We start from the raw sequence: 14793 nt of genomic DNA, 5'->3' as shown, positions 1-14793 counted from the left end.
TTCACAGTGTAATTCAGGTCTGCATCTACTTGTTGGTTTCATATTCTTCTTACTGAAATATTTTCTTTCTTTCTTTTTTTTTTTTTTGTCAAAATGAGAGGAATATTTTACAATCAACTAATGTTGTTAATTAGTCTTGTAACTTCCAGATCCTCCTAAAATCCTACAAAATTGTCACACTCAGATTTAGACCACGTGCTGTATAAGAATGACGAACATGGGAAAGAAAACAGAGTCAAATCTGAAGGGCAAGTTTGAAGCATTTGCAGACTAAAGCTGCCTGGCTTTGCCTTATTTACAAGCACTATTATTGATCTCTTCCAGAATGTTATAATAATTGTTAGAATTATTGTAGCAGATGTGCTTTTTCTCTCTCTTTTTTTTTTTTTAATGCGTAGTACCTATGAGAAAGAAAAGAAATGCAAAGAAAGGAAAAAAATACCTTACAAGAGTAAGAAATGCTTTTGCTCTTAAATATGGCATCTATCTTCTAGAGTCCAAAGGCTACAAACAATTGGAATATAGTGAAAAAAATAATAGATTGTTTTACCATAAAGTGATTAAGCACTGCTGTTTAAACAGAATTATTGATACACAATATAGTGATATATCCCTGATTTATATACCCTAAGACCTAATCCTGGAAAGATTAATCTTTATGCAATGTTTAAGTTCAGAGTGCACACGCTTCAACACATATGTCTAAAATTGTTAGAGTGTCCAAAGGAGGGTAACAAAGATGGTAAAGGGTCTAGAGGGGAAGACATATGAGGAGTGGTTGGAGGACTTAGTGAGGACTCGGTTTGTTCAGCCTGGAGAAGAGGAGACTGAGGAGAAGCCACATTGTGTTCTACAACTTCCTCAAGAGGGGAATGGAGGGACAGGCACTGAGCTCTGCTCTCTGGTGACAGAGACAGGACCCAAGGGAACAGCATGGAGCTGTGACAGGAGAGGTTCAGGCCGGATATCAGGAAAAGGTTCTTCACCGAGGCGGTGGTGGGCACTGGAACAGGCTACCCAGGGAAGTGGTCACAGCACTGAGCCTGCTGGAATTCAAGAAGCATTTGGACAATGCTCTCAAACACATGTTTTTTTTTGTTTTGTTTGTTTTTGTGTGGTCCTTTGGGGACCTAGGACTTGGACACGATGATCCTTGTGGGTCCCTTCCAACTCAGATATTCTCTGATTCTTTGTAGAATGTTTTGCCTAGGTATCCTCCCTATCAGTTCAAAGGCATGGCACTCTAGTCTTGTCCCAGAGATCACTTTATATCATCCTGACATAGAGAGTAATTTGAATTTTGGGCTATAGAAACAAATGCAGCCAAAGATGATGCTAGCAACATTATGCCATTGGCATCAAACAGGGAACATCTGCTTAGGATCTAAATGAGATAAAAGAACAAACTGATAACAGAAACAAGAAGGAATGAAAATACCATAAAGAAAGGGTTGCACCATTATTCTGCAACTGGTAAGGTCTGTACCTATTTTTTCAAGGAGGACATTAAGACTAGAATAAGGAAATTGAGAGCATAAATATAGAAATTGATAAAGTGCCAATCCACAAAACTGAGCTTGAGAGGAATTTGCTGAGACACTAAAATGATTCTGTAAAACAAAGGTAGGTCCCTCTCCCTTATCCCAAACAATTAGAAGAAGAGATGTTTATTACGTACTTATATGTATGAAGAAACAATGAGAGACAGATAGTCAGAGATGTCTAAATTCTAACATTTATATTGTATATATTATATTTATGCAAATATATATGCTAAAATAATGTTATAAACAGCAGCAAGATCATAAAATCTGATCTGGAGAGGGAAAAACAAGTGCTGTGACATGGTCAGCATGAAATTATGCAGTACAGAAATAACCATGAGGAATGTGGGTATGAAGTTAGTAAAAGTATCTGAGGAAAGTAGGTGACATGGACTGCAGTCTACGTTAAGAAATTCATGTTAGGTATGAATATTGGATAGACTGGAAAGGGAGATTAAGGAGGAACAGAGATTCTCATTTTCATATGCTTGAACATAGTGTTCAAGACATCAGTGGCATTTTAGGCCATATGTAATTTCACATTTTTCTGGTAAAACATAAAATGCAAGGGGAATGTTATAACCATCTGCAGTATCAGGATAGTGATTGTAGTTTTCCATTTATTACGTTAACTAATGCAAATTCTCTCAGATTTTTATTAAACTGCTAATTACAGCTAATGCTGTATACTACACTCTTTTTGCTCACAGTCTAATGCAAATGATCCCACTGTTTTTTAATCAGTCATTTGGAATTCAAGGCAAAGTGGGAGCAAGGGGAAAGTACTAATAAAAACTTGGAGAACAGCTTTTTCAGTCATAAAAATAATGTAACCAGACTGTAGTCATCTGCCCTCTGACTGTAGTGGAGCGGTAAGAGGAGAACATCAGTTTTACACAGAGTAGAAAACGCAGTTATTTGAAATGACAACTAATATGAAAAAAAAAAAAACCAATGCTGAAAAGAATATTTCAATCAGCTTTTTAATGAAGTTGTGTCCCTTTTTGCTTTCCTCTGCTAGGTGGATATACCAGGCATGCTTGGACCCATAAACTGTACTTATTTTAATCAACATCTATAAAGACAATTGTCAATACACACGTCTTACTGAGTAATGTGGTTTGAATACACAATGAACAAAAACTGCTCATAAAGTCTCGTTCAGATTGGGTTTAAGCAAGCACCCTCTGATTAACTTGGTAACCCTTCCACTTACTTGTGCTGCAAAGGCCACACAAAGCCCCAAACCAAACTCTCTTGACATGCGATACACATACTTTCCTCTGTCCCTCTGAGCAAGTCAGTCACACAAGCATGTGTACAGATACCCATCAAGGTCCACACTGACTTTTCCTGTTACCATCCTTCCATACTGGTCAAGGGCAACCATGTAGGCCACCTCTTCCATTCTCCTTCTATCAATAGGGCCTGGAAGTCTACTCAGTCAACTTACGTTAGTGCTCTTTATGCTAGAAGAGCAGTGGAGATGCACCCACTTAGTTTCTAATGTTAATACAGGAGAATCACCAAAGCAATAGAGGTCAGCTAGCACCTGTTAAAATATGTGATTGTGAGAGATGAGACAACACATCACAATTGTGAACACTTGCTAGATCTCCTCCTACCTGTTCACCCACACTTCTGGGATGTTATGGGCAGCATAAACTGTAAAGCTGAGCTGGGAATAGAGGCTGATGTCTGCACATGAAGGGCTTTTAGGTATGCTGGCAAGCTGGAAATCTGTTTCAAAGCTGCTGCTGTAAACATGGATAAGACGAGAGATGGCCATGGAGAGCTCAGTCACAGCAGCCTCCATTAATGCTAAGAGGAGAGAGGGAAATAAATAAAGGTTAGCAACAGGTCAGTTGTGATGAAGCATGTTTATCTTAAACCATCAGTTATGGCTTTAAAATGCTTCTTAATAAAATTTAATTAAAATGACATAACCTACCAACTGAAGCCAATTAGCCATCTGTGCTTCTGAAACCAGCCTTAGCTCATTTCTAGTGTATCATTAGCAGTCTTTCATTACAGTGCCTTCAAATTAAGGCATTTTCCAAGTAAGGCATTTTCCAAGTAAGCCTTTTAAACTACAGCAAGTTAGTGTGTGCCTCAGATACATCATTTTAGCCTGTTAATTTTTGTGCTGGAAGAATTTTTATTATGTAAGCATTTTTTAATTTACGCAACTAAGTAATTGCTTATTTCAAGGGAAATAGCAATGTTGCTGTAGAATGGAGAAAAGGCACTGGTTAAATTTTAGGACTACAAAGCTATTGCAAATATACATAAACAACTCATAAAATATATATAACATCAGCCACAATCAGACATGGTCATGTATTGGTCATAACATTCCACAGACACTGAAAGATGTATCTACACATATATATCAAAAGCAGGCTGTCCATTCATTTATATTGCACCTTTATTTATTTCCTTTTGGCGTCAGCTCTGCAGTGCTCTTTTTCTGCAATTACTGGTTTTTATCCACCTTCCCTCTCTCTGCATTTTTGAAGTAGCTGGGGACTGCCTGATTGCCAGTGTAAATTAAAATACCCAGCCCTTGCAGCCTCCATCAAGTGAACGGAGCTGGTACAAGCACTCTCATTTCTCAGGTAAGGGACAGTTTGAGGAAGGAAGTGTCAGAGCACATTGTATCATTCCAAGATCAGAATGATTTGGCTTCCAGAAGGGTATCCAAAATTCTCCTCCTCCCCTCTATCTCCCACGTTTCTACATGAACAAGAACACACATTTATCACCTTTTGCCATAGTTCTCAACATACACCCTCCGCTTGCCAGGACACTGCACTCAGTAGCCATTTATTGACATGTACCTGCATTAGTTTTCAATACTTGGGATAGGAGCAAGTATCCTGCCCAATAGCAGCTACAGACAGCACGATTCACTGACTTTAGCTATCCCACTTTCCTACTAGAAACGTCTCCAAACAATATCACTGGTCTGGAACTTCAGAATCATAGAATCATAGAATATCCCAAGTTGGAAGGGACCCATAAGGATCATCAAGTCCAACTCCTGGCACCGCACAGGTCTACCCAAAAGTTTAGACCATGTGACTAAGTGCACAGTCCAATCGCTTGTTAAATTCAGACAGGCTTGGTGCAGTGACTACTTCACTGGGGAGCCTGTTCCAGTGTGCGACCACCCTCTCGGTGAAGAACCTCTTCCTGATGTCCAGCCTAAACTTCCCCTGCCTCAGCTTAACACCGTTCCCACGGGTCCTGTCACTGGTGATAACGGAGAATAGGTCACCTGCCTCTCCACTCCCCCTCGCGAGGAAGTTGTAGACTGCAATGAGGTCCCCCCTCAGCCTCCTCTTCTCCAGGCTGAACAGGCCCAGTGACCTCAGCTGCTCCTTGTACGTCTTCCCCTCTAGGCCCTTCACCACCTTCGTCGCCCTCCTCTGGACACTCCCCAACAGTTTAATGTCCTTTTTGTACTGTGGTGCCCAGAACTGCACGCAGAACTCAAAGTGAGGCCGCACCAGCGCAGAGTAGAGCAGGACAATCACATCGCATGATGTTTTTGTTAAGTTGTATGCTGGACATTTTGTCCAGTAGGATCCTATGGGAAACCGTGTCAAAAGCTTTGCTGAAGTCCAAAAAGATCACATCAGCTGGTTTCCCTTGATCGACTAGATGGGTGATCTTATCATAAAAGGAAATCAAATTTGTTAGGCAGGACCTACCCCTCATGAACCCATGTTGGCTGGGACCAATGACTGCATTGTCCCCCAGCTGCGCTTCAATAACTTCAAGGATCATCCTCTCCATAATTTTACCAGGCACTGACGTGAGACTGACGGGCCTGTAATTGCTAGGGTCTTCTTTCTTACCCTTCTTGAAAATTGGCACTTCATTTGCCAGCTTCCAGTCCAATGGGACCTCTCCAGATTCCCGAGATCGTTGAAAAACAATTGAGAGAGGTCCCGCGATGACGTCAGCCAGCTCTTTAAGCACCCTGGGATGAATCCCATCCGGACCCATGGACTTGTATGGATCCAGGTGGAACAGCAAATCCCGCACACATTCAGGGTCAGTTGGGAGTTTGTCATTCCCACTGTCATGGTCCTCCAGCTCAGGGCACCCTGGGTCCCGAAGCCCATCATCAGTGTTGAAGACAGAGGCGAAGAAGGCGTTAAACGTCCCTGCTTTGCCTATGTCATTGTCTGTGAGGAGACCTTCCCCATCTAGTAACAGACCTGTTTTCTTTAGTTCTCCTTTTTCTGTTCACATATCTAAAAAAACCTTTTTTATTGTCTCCCACAGACATGGCAAGGTTCAACTCTAGTTGGGCCTTGGCCACACAAATTTTCTTCCTACAAACACAAACAGCATCCCTGTATTCCTTCCTCTTCGCCTGACCCTCCTTCCAGCAGTTGTACACTTTCTTTTTTCGCCTAAGCTCCAGTAGAAGTTCCCTGGTCAGCCAGGCCGGCCTTCTGCCCCGCCTGCCTGACTTCCGATACTTTGGAATAGCCTCATCTTGTGCTTTTAGGAGGCAGTGCTTAATGATTGACCAGCACTGATGGACGCCAATGCCTTCAAAAGCAGTTTCCCAGGGGACCTTGCTGACTAGTTCCCTGAGCAGCCTGAAGTCTGCTTTCCCCATATCCAGGGCTGAGGTTTTGGTGGCAGTTTTCCTTCTGTCACCATAAATTCTGAATTCGACCACTTCATGGTCACTATGACCAAGACGGCCGCCAATTGCCACGTCTCCCACAAGACCCTCTCTGTTCTCCAGCAACAGATCTAGGAGGGCACCTTTCCTAGTTGGCTCCCTTAGCACCTGCACCACAAGTTATCATCTAGGTGCTTTATGAACCTCCTGGACTTGCTCGTGTCAGCCGTGTGGTGATCCCAGTTGACGTCTGGCAAGTTGAAATCCCCCATAAGGACAAGTGGAGTTGATCTCGAGGCATCTCTTAGCTCTGCAAAGAATGATTCATCGGCGTTGTCGTCCTGGCCAGGTGGTCTGTAATAGACTCCCACAACGACATCCCCTTTATTTGTTCGTCCCTTAATCCTTACCCAGAGGCTCTCAAGTTTGCCATCGCCAACTTGAAGTTCCACACAGTCCAGCCCCTGCTTCACATACATTGCCACCCAGCCACGTCACCTACCCTGCCTGTCCCTCTTGAAGAGCCTGTAACCATCTGTTGCAACACACCAGCCACAGGACTCATCCCACCAGGTTTCGTTTATGCCGATGATGTCGTAGCTGTGGGACCGGGCCAAGACTTCTAGCTCATCCATTTTATTCCTCATATGCGTGCATTTGTGTAGAAGCACTTCAAATGCGCCTCCCTACACACAACACCTTGTGTAGCTGACCGAAGGGCCTCACTAGCACACAGTCCCTCTGATTCTAGCACACCATCCCTTAGCTCATCACCAGCGTGCCTGGTTTTTATCCCCTTCCCCCTTCGACTCTCATTCAAAGCCCTATCTATCAGTCCTGCCAACTCCTGAGCAAAAATCCTTACCCTTCTCTGAGGGAGGCGCATCCCATCTGGTGTCAGCACGCCCAGTGTCGCGTAGACCTTCCCGTGATTGAAAAACCCAAAATTCTGCTGGTTGCACCAGTCCCGAAGCCATGTGTTAATGTAATGAGTCTGCTTGTCAGCATTGATCCCCCCTCTCGGAAGGACAGAGGCAAACACAACCTGTGCCCCTGATTTATTTCCCTTCTTTGATACCTTTGGCCTTTAAACTAGAGAATACTCAGAATTATTGAGTCACAAAATGCATGGCAAAAAGTGCAAAGGAATTATATCAATCTTCATTCTATAATGAAGACATTTAAATTATGTAACAATACAGACATACTCAACTTTGAAATAGTTCAACATATAATGAAGTTTGCTACTGGTAATACTGACACCAAGTTACTGCACACATGAAGGACTGGCTAGAATTCCACATCTTCTCTGGTTGTAATCATTTTCCACATAAATGAGCAGAATCATTTTAGAGACTAATCAATTAAAAAACTCAGTCCTTTTACTCTGTTTTGTATATAGTTCTGTGCCTACCATATACTTCTTATTTCTTTTTATTTATGCTCGTTACTATTTTCTCTATTTATCATCATTTTCCATAATTGCTCTATCTTTAGCTTTAATGCATTTTTCCATAGGATACCATATTATTCTCAAACCCAGTCCTCTTGGTTGTGTGATAAGATGTACACCTTCCAAACCAAATGTTTAATCTGCACTGAATTATTTTACGTTCCAAGGAATTACTTATAGTCATATACATAAAACCTTTTTAAGAGGTCTAGAAGAGAACATCAGTGGATTTTTACCATAGCATAGTATTTACCGTGAGGAAAAACAGCTATTTAAGAGGCTCCCTGAATCCAATCTGTTCAAAGAGACAGATAGGTAGAAGTAATGTAATAGCAAAGTCCTTATTTATGCAAATTGGCCCTCTGAAGTCAATGATTACCAAATACAACCTTTTCAGCATTTTCTCCAAAATGAGGTGCAACAGAGTTTGGAATCCTTATAAAACTTCCAGCTGTTTGCTGAATCATGCCCTTTGGCCCTGCAGTTTATACAACCTGTATTCTATGCTATATGGCAATTATTCTATTTTTTTTTCAAGAACAAGAGGAAATGTACCACATATCAACGAAGCCACAGAAAGAAGGAAATATTCCTTGCAGAAAGAAAAAAAAAAAAACGTGAAACATACACAGTAGGGTAATGTGTAAAGATTTTCCCTAACAGAAGATTTTCACAGGCTAGATGCCTATTGGTGTATCCAAACTCTCCTCCACTGGCCACATTTGCAGAGGAATGATTCTATCTAGCTACCTGAGAGACATAACTGAATGTCAGATAGGTAAAAACAAAATCCCCCAAAACTGAGGGAGAAAAAGAAAAACATAAGGAAAATCACATTTTGTTACCTCATTTACTTGTTACATGCTTCATTCTGTCAGTGGTGAGGTGAAAAAGGTTTCCTGTGTGTCAGGGATCTGCTCGTCCTACAAGAGCTACGTGGCTAGATGGGGCAAGGTTAAAAGTCTTCACGTAGTTACAGGCAGTGTCTGTGAGACACACACAAACACCAGTGAAGGAAGCTGGGAAATTTTCTTCCTTTTCTGTTTCTCTCTTTCAAAACTCCATCTTTCACCCAAGAATTTGCAGAATCTGTGCCCAACTACGGAAACTGAGCCAGTTTGGAAGCAGGCTCTGGTGGGCACTGCAGACTGGTTCTGTTGCTAACATGGCGTGAAGGGTGAAGACAGCAATGGGGCAATCAGTCTGACCACCAGCAAAAGGAGATGAATGAAATTTCAGCGTAATTTACCTAATTAATAGGAGATCCAGCATGATTCTTCTTATGAATACAGTTCCTCAGGTGTAAGCAAATGTCCAAGTATGACTTAATCTACAACTACAACAGTTTTTCCTACATGTGTTTTCTTACTTGTCAGCTCTCAGTTTAAAACCACCCAGTGGTTTTTGTGCCACAGTCAGCCCTTTCCCTCCTCCCCCCACTCTTCACTCATTAAGCCTGGTGGCAATTAGCTAAATTAGAGACAAACATCTTGGCTAGTCTGTAAGCGTCCATTACTCACAAGAGGTGGTCAGCAGCTTTTCACTGTATTTTTATGAACTGCTGAATAGGATTTGGTACGCTGAGACTACACAGCCCATTCATGAAGCCAGAGAGCTTTACTGCTTTTAATGACTAATAAATCTTAGATGAGAAAGGATTATAGCGTTTCGATGATTTACATAGCAAAGGCTGTAGACTTCCTATAGCAGATCCAAAGTTTTAGGTATGCCAGAGTTTATTTTCCAAAAAGGTGTCCCATGCATAGTTAATCTCCAAGGGTATGATGAGTATACTACATCAAAAAGTGAATTGTGACTGAGAGTAATAATCTCACAACTGAAGCCTCAATTTATTGCTGGTATGGATTTATTCAGCATCACCTTCTCACTGCTCCACTGTGGAAATGAGATGAAAACAAGGGAAGAGAATTTTAACGACAACTGCCAGATGTGTTTATTTCTGACACATGCTCCTTGTACTTGAAGTTTGAAGGCATGAATTTCACTGTTGATGAGAAACAGAACAACCCATGCCATCCCTGAAAATGTAAATGAATATACCTGCATGTACTTTCAAGAGATAGTGAGGAATATACTAGCTTATTCCTTATTAAAAAAAAAAAAAAAAAGTACTTTCTTTTTCTTAGTCCAGTTTTACAATTCACATATGATTTCAGTATCAGACCTTACAACAGAGTAGGCACTTTGCTAGCAGATGATATCAATTTAATACATATTCAACATGACCTGTCTGATTCTGTACATGTTTTCTCCAGGTAAGACACAACAAATATCTGGTTGAAAAGAATTTGGATGGAGGGATTAAGATTCTTGTGTCACCTTAAAGAAATTTTGGAGAACTTGATTTTGACATTACTCTTTCCCACTTATTTTAAGAGAAAGGCTCACCCTCAAGATTTAGCTGAGGTGCTAAGCAATGTGAATTAGACCACCATCAGAAGAAAATGAATAAGAAAAAGGCAAAACATGAAAAGGATGCAATGCCAAAACTGATCAGCTGAAGTTTCCATGCACCAGTATTTTTGTTGTTGTTTCCTCCTGTTAACTGAAGAATCCTGTGAATTATCTTTTGAAAGAAACTTAAAAATCTGCTGTTGTCCTAGTACTAGTATACAAAATGTTTTTGCAACTAATTTTTTTTTTTTTGAGGACTGGGGGATTGTAGTTATACAAAAATTGGTCTTAGTTAAACAAATCTTGTTAAACAACAACTTGACTTTCAGGAAAACATATCAAGATGTAACACAGCAACAGCTTAAAATTAAAGAACCATGCTCAAAATTAAAAACAATGCAGGAGAGGCTTACGGAGATGAAATATATTCAATAAAAGCTCTTGACATTTTTCTACGCTCTGAAAACAAAAAGGAATCTTTCCAAAACAAAATTATAATGGCTTTGTCCCAGGGAAAGAAGGAAGAGTTTTCTATTTAATATAGGAAAACTTTAAAATAAAGCTCCCATTTTCCTCCTTCCTCCTTTTATGTTTTTTTTTTTTTAATTTTCTTTGATAAATATTTTTATGACCAGATCTAGAAGTAACTATCAAATCCAAAGCTCAATCAGTGAATCTTTACACCCTCAAATGTAATGACAGCTTCATTTCGTTAAATATATCATCATCAAGGCATCTGTTTTCTACATTCACTCAAAAAGATAGAAATTCCAGCAGTTCTGATAGAACAGACTGTTGGATTCAATATCACCAGTTCATGGTGCATATTGGACTTTCTGGTACTGGTCCCAGAGAACTACGGATCAAGTTCCAAAAGCTACTTATCATGTCTGATCCGGTGAAATCCTTGCCTGAAGTCACAAGGCTGTAGACAGTATATAAACATTCATTCATCAGCTTTTGAGAAAGGCACACCAAGTGAATTTTATACCAGCATGCAGCCTTTTCATACTCTAGATTGCAGTGAACCGCAATGTTAAATCTCTATTAACTTGAATAATCTTATTCTTTATTTTCTGGGCAAACTATATACTGCAGAAAGGTGATAATGTCTCATATTTAAGAAAAAGAAACCACATTGAGCACTCCAACATTGATATGATTTTCTGAGGACTTCATACAGGGAACAGAACATGATCCATACTTAGATGTAGCACGGATGAGTACTGCTCTGTTCGCAGCAATGGAATAATTTGGTCTACAGAGACAACACTGTTAATAGAACCAGTTATTGCAACACTAAACCAAGGCTTAAGATTTTGAATATACTCTCTGACCTGCATAGTCCATGGTGAATGACTAACATTAAACCTCTGTTAATCTTTTATTAAAGAGAAAGAATATAGCAGTTTCTAAACAAATTATTAAGTAAAACTTTCACTTTGATATTATCTTATATCCTTTTCTCTTTTGTGGGAATGAGAAGCTATAATGGAGAGAAGCAAAACACCATTTGGCAGTCTTTTATGATACTCGAGGTAATAACTATCACTTGGGGGAAGGAGGAAAACAGCAAAAAATATTAGCTGAAGTAACTGATTATTGCTCCTGCTGTTTGAGTTTGATCCTGCTTTCTTGAAGACAAGCATGAACACAGAAAAGAAACAGAAAAGAACAGAAAAGAAACAGCACAAATGGGAAATGCAGCCTGTCCCCTCAACTGTCAGTGCTGACTTCATTTGCAATTGTGCTGCAAGAGACATGCTTTTTCACTTCCCTTAGGTCCGGAAAAACTTACCTGCCCTAGGTTAAGATCGTGATTTTACTTTTCTTTTGGGTCACAGGCTTGCAAATTTTTGCATGCATGTCATTTAGCCAGCTAAGCATAATGAAGTAAAAAGAGGGCGGGGAGCCAATGAGGTGGAAAAAGGAAACATAGGTGGTTTCACCTGGAATGCAGGTCTTACCTTCCAAGTGATTTTTACTTCTAGCCTGAGCAGGTGAAAATACCATCTGAATTCCTCTCAGGCTCAGTATCCCCAGGATGGGAGATACCATGGCATCATCATGAAGGTGAGCACTGAGGTGATTGTGACTGAAGAATGTTCTTGATCCCAAAAAGAACAGATGTGTGTAATGCTTTTATCCACTTCCTGGGCATGAGGTCTAGGTTCCAGTAGATCAGTTTTGGGCATTGCTCTTTTACATTTTTTATTTTTTATTTTAAATCAGACATAACCTTAACCACAGGCTTTGATATGAGATCAAGACTTTTTGTTTTAACATGTTGGCCTATCTTTAAATATTTTGCTGGCTTTTACAAGTTTATTTAGTAGGTCTAGATGTAATGCATAACACATAGTGTGTTAATACATACATGAAATGTATATCAATGCATGTAATGGAATTTTTTGGTTACCCTGGAAAACTTTGAATGTAGTCTTCTACACAGAATTACTAATGGCCTGGCAAGTTCTGACTTGCAATCAGTAAGTTGCAGTTTCTAATATTACATTACTAAAAGGACCCTACAATTGTTATGAAATTAGGGTGTGCCGAGAACAAATAGTAGTATAAGTATTCACAGTTAAAAGTTTCCTGGCATAAATAAATAGGTGCAGAAAAGTAGAGTCAAAAGCTGAGAGATTCCTTTACTTTTACTCAAGAAATCAGATTTTCCTTGAGGAAGCTACTGATTCAGTGAAGCCCAACCTTGGAAATATCTTTTAGTAGAGAAATGTTTCAAATCCTTTCCAGACAGGTTTTCTGGAACAGTGGGTGATTTCCAAGGTAGATGTTCATTAGTAACTATTAATTCCTTTTTGTATTCAAACATTTTTTTCCATTAGTAGTGTTTAAGGGATAAATGACTATACCCAAGGGAAAATAATCCTATAAACTCCTTACCATCCAACTCCTCCCTTCTACACCTACATGTTCTTCCCATACTCCCCTGGTCCCCTAGCTGCTTAGCTTTTCTTGGCAGTTTACAAATATAATTGCTGTTTCTTTGTTTGCTGCTCGTGAAATTGAATAATGGTGAAACAACAAGCCTGGCATTTGGAGTCCTTCATTTAAATCACATCTGTGTTTGAAATACTGCTGCAACCTTTGTGGTTTGTTTACCTCTTTACCTCTCTGGGCACATTGCAACAAGAGCAGCTAAAAGACGGAAGGAGAAAAAGTACATCTTTAAACAGACACTTTTTTCCTCAAACAAAACAGACAGACTGCCATTCTGCAGCACATCTTGTCTCATCCTGAAATTCAGATGGCTGCCCCTTTGAGAGCGTCAGCGTAGTGCTCTGGTTACAGGTCGCAGGCAGCCACAATGGAGTAGGGCAGGACCTGAGCCCTGGAGGTGGCTGTCACCACAGGGAACCCAACACAGACACCCATGAGAGGACAGACTCCTGCTCATCCCTCAGCCTGGGAGCAACTCTTTAGTAATGCTAACACTACTGGGGCAGTGATGCTAAGTGGATTTTATGTGAGGGATTAAATCAGGTAGGGTCTATCATTTTGTCCATTACTGTTAATTAACCTACTTTTATGACAGTATATCATCCCAGACAACACACTGTTTACACAATGAAAGATGACGAAGAACTAAAGCTTAAGGAAGGAGGAATGAAAATTACTAGAGCTGAGGAGAAAAGCCACACACAAAATTATTTTTTCAGGCTTTCAGGAAGTTCCTTATTTTCCCTTTTCTCTACATAAAAAGTCAGGACTAAGGAGAGCTACTAAAAATAATATTATCATTGCTACTATGACCACCACTAACTATAACATGTTCTTTTCATCCTCATTCACCAGATTAGTTTTGGGAAATGCTACGTTTCATTTATATTTTTGTATCACTTAAATTTTTATTTAGCATAATGACCATGTAACTGAATATGTAAACATCTGCAATATGCCAACTAAAACAGTTCACTAATACAAACGAACAGCAAAACATGTATTTTCTGATGACATCTTGAATTTTTTAAAAATAACACTTTACCTTTGTCCGGTGTTTCCACACATTGAAGTGAATTCTAGAAAGATAAAATCCAAAGGGAAAAAGTAATCAGTTACTTCAGAAAAGAACAGATAGCAGCTAAAATGGTGTTAGGAACAGTACTCACTGAAAATAAAGTTGTTTGGGGTGAGAAAGGGGAACGTTGTTATGATGATATTGGTCATGACTGGGATCCAGGGCCTACCTTCCATCTCTAGCCCCTGCTCCCCCTAGCAGCTCAGACAAGTTGCTCAGGATGGGATTTCTGGCATTATTTAAGCATGTCAAAATACAAAGAAGCACTTAATCTGCATTTAAGGTGCATACACATCTTCAGACTTTGTATTGGTTTTGTAGAGATAAGAAAACCCCGTCCATTCTTTTGCATATCTTGTATACACAAATACCACAATGCCTCGGCCTGCTCAGCCAGGTTCTTGGCCTCCTCTCCAAGCTGAGGAGCACCAACTTCCTGCTCAGGCAGCCTATAGGCTGTGTTCCTGCACCAAATCAGTAAAAATAGGTATGCCTTCAAAGGCCTTCAAGCAGACAGCTAACTAGAATTGACCAACAGGAAATACCAGGCACGGTGATCCAAGGGTCATTTAGGCCCTGGGTGCCTAACCACGGCTCTTGATGCCTAACATCCAGGGCAGTACCTGGATTCTTGCTTCAGGTGCCCCAGTGCTGTGGATGGGAACTGCTGTGTGCTTATGGCCTCTGAAAG

The 14793-nt window shown here is 40.2% G+C and overlaps 1 protein-coding gene across 6 annotated transcripts in view; it reads right to left on the bottom strand.

The window, feature by feature from the left end:
- Nucleotides 1-14793, bottom strand: part of PIK3C2G (phosphatidylinositol-4-phosphate 3-kinase catalytic subunit type 2 gamma) — a 213065-nt gene that overhangs the window by 149802 nt on the left and 48470 nt on the right. For all 6 annotated transcript variants that reach the window (XR_010832254.1, XM_066999235.1, XM_013172899.3 and 3 more), the window contains 2 exons: nt 14070-14103; nt 3170-3365 (listed from right to left, as the gene is read on the bottom strand). Coding sequence is in view for 5 of the 6 variants with exons in the window: in XM_066999235.1 (XP_066855336.1) it covers nt 3170-3365; nt 14070-14103 (230 nt within the window). In the remaining variant the exon portion in view is untranslated. The remainder of the gene's footprint in view (nt 1-3169; nt 3366-14069; nt 14104-14793) is intronic.

The sequence above is a fragment of the Anser cygnoides genome, chromosome 1, assembly GCF_040182565.1.
Source record: "Anser cygnoides isolate HZ-2024a breed goose chromosome 1, Taihu_goose_T2T_genome, whole genome shotgun sequence".
NCBI lineage: Eukaryota > Metazoa > Chordata > Aves > Anseriformes > Anatidae > Anser > Anser cygnoides.
The sequence above is the reverse complement of the archived record's forward strand: the minus strand, read 5'-3'. Positions and strand labels throughout refer to the sequence as shown.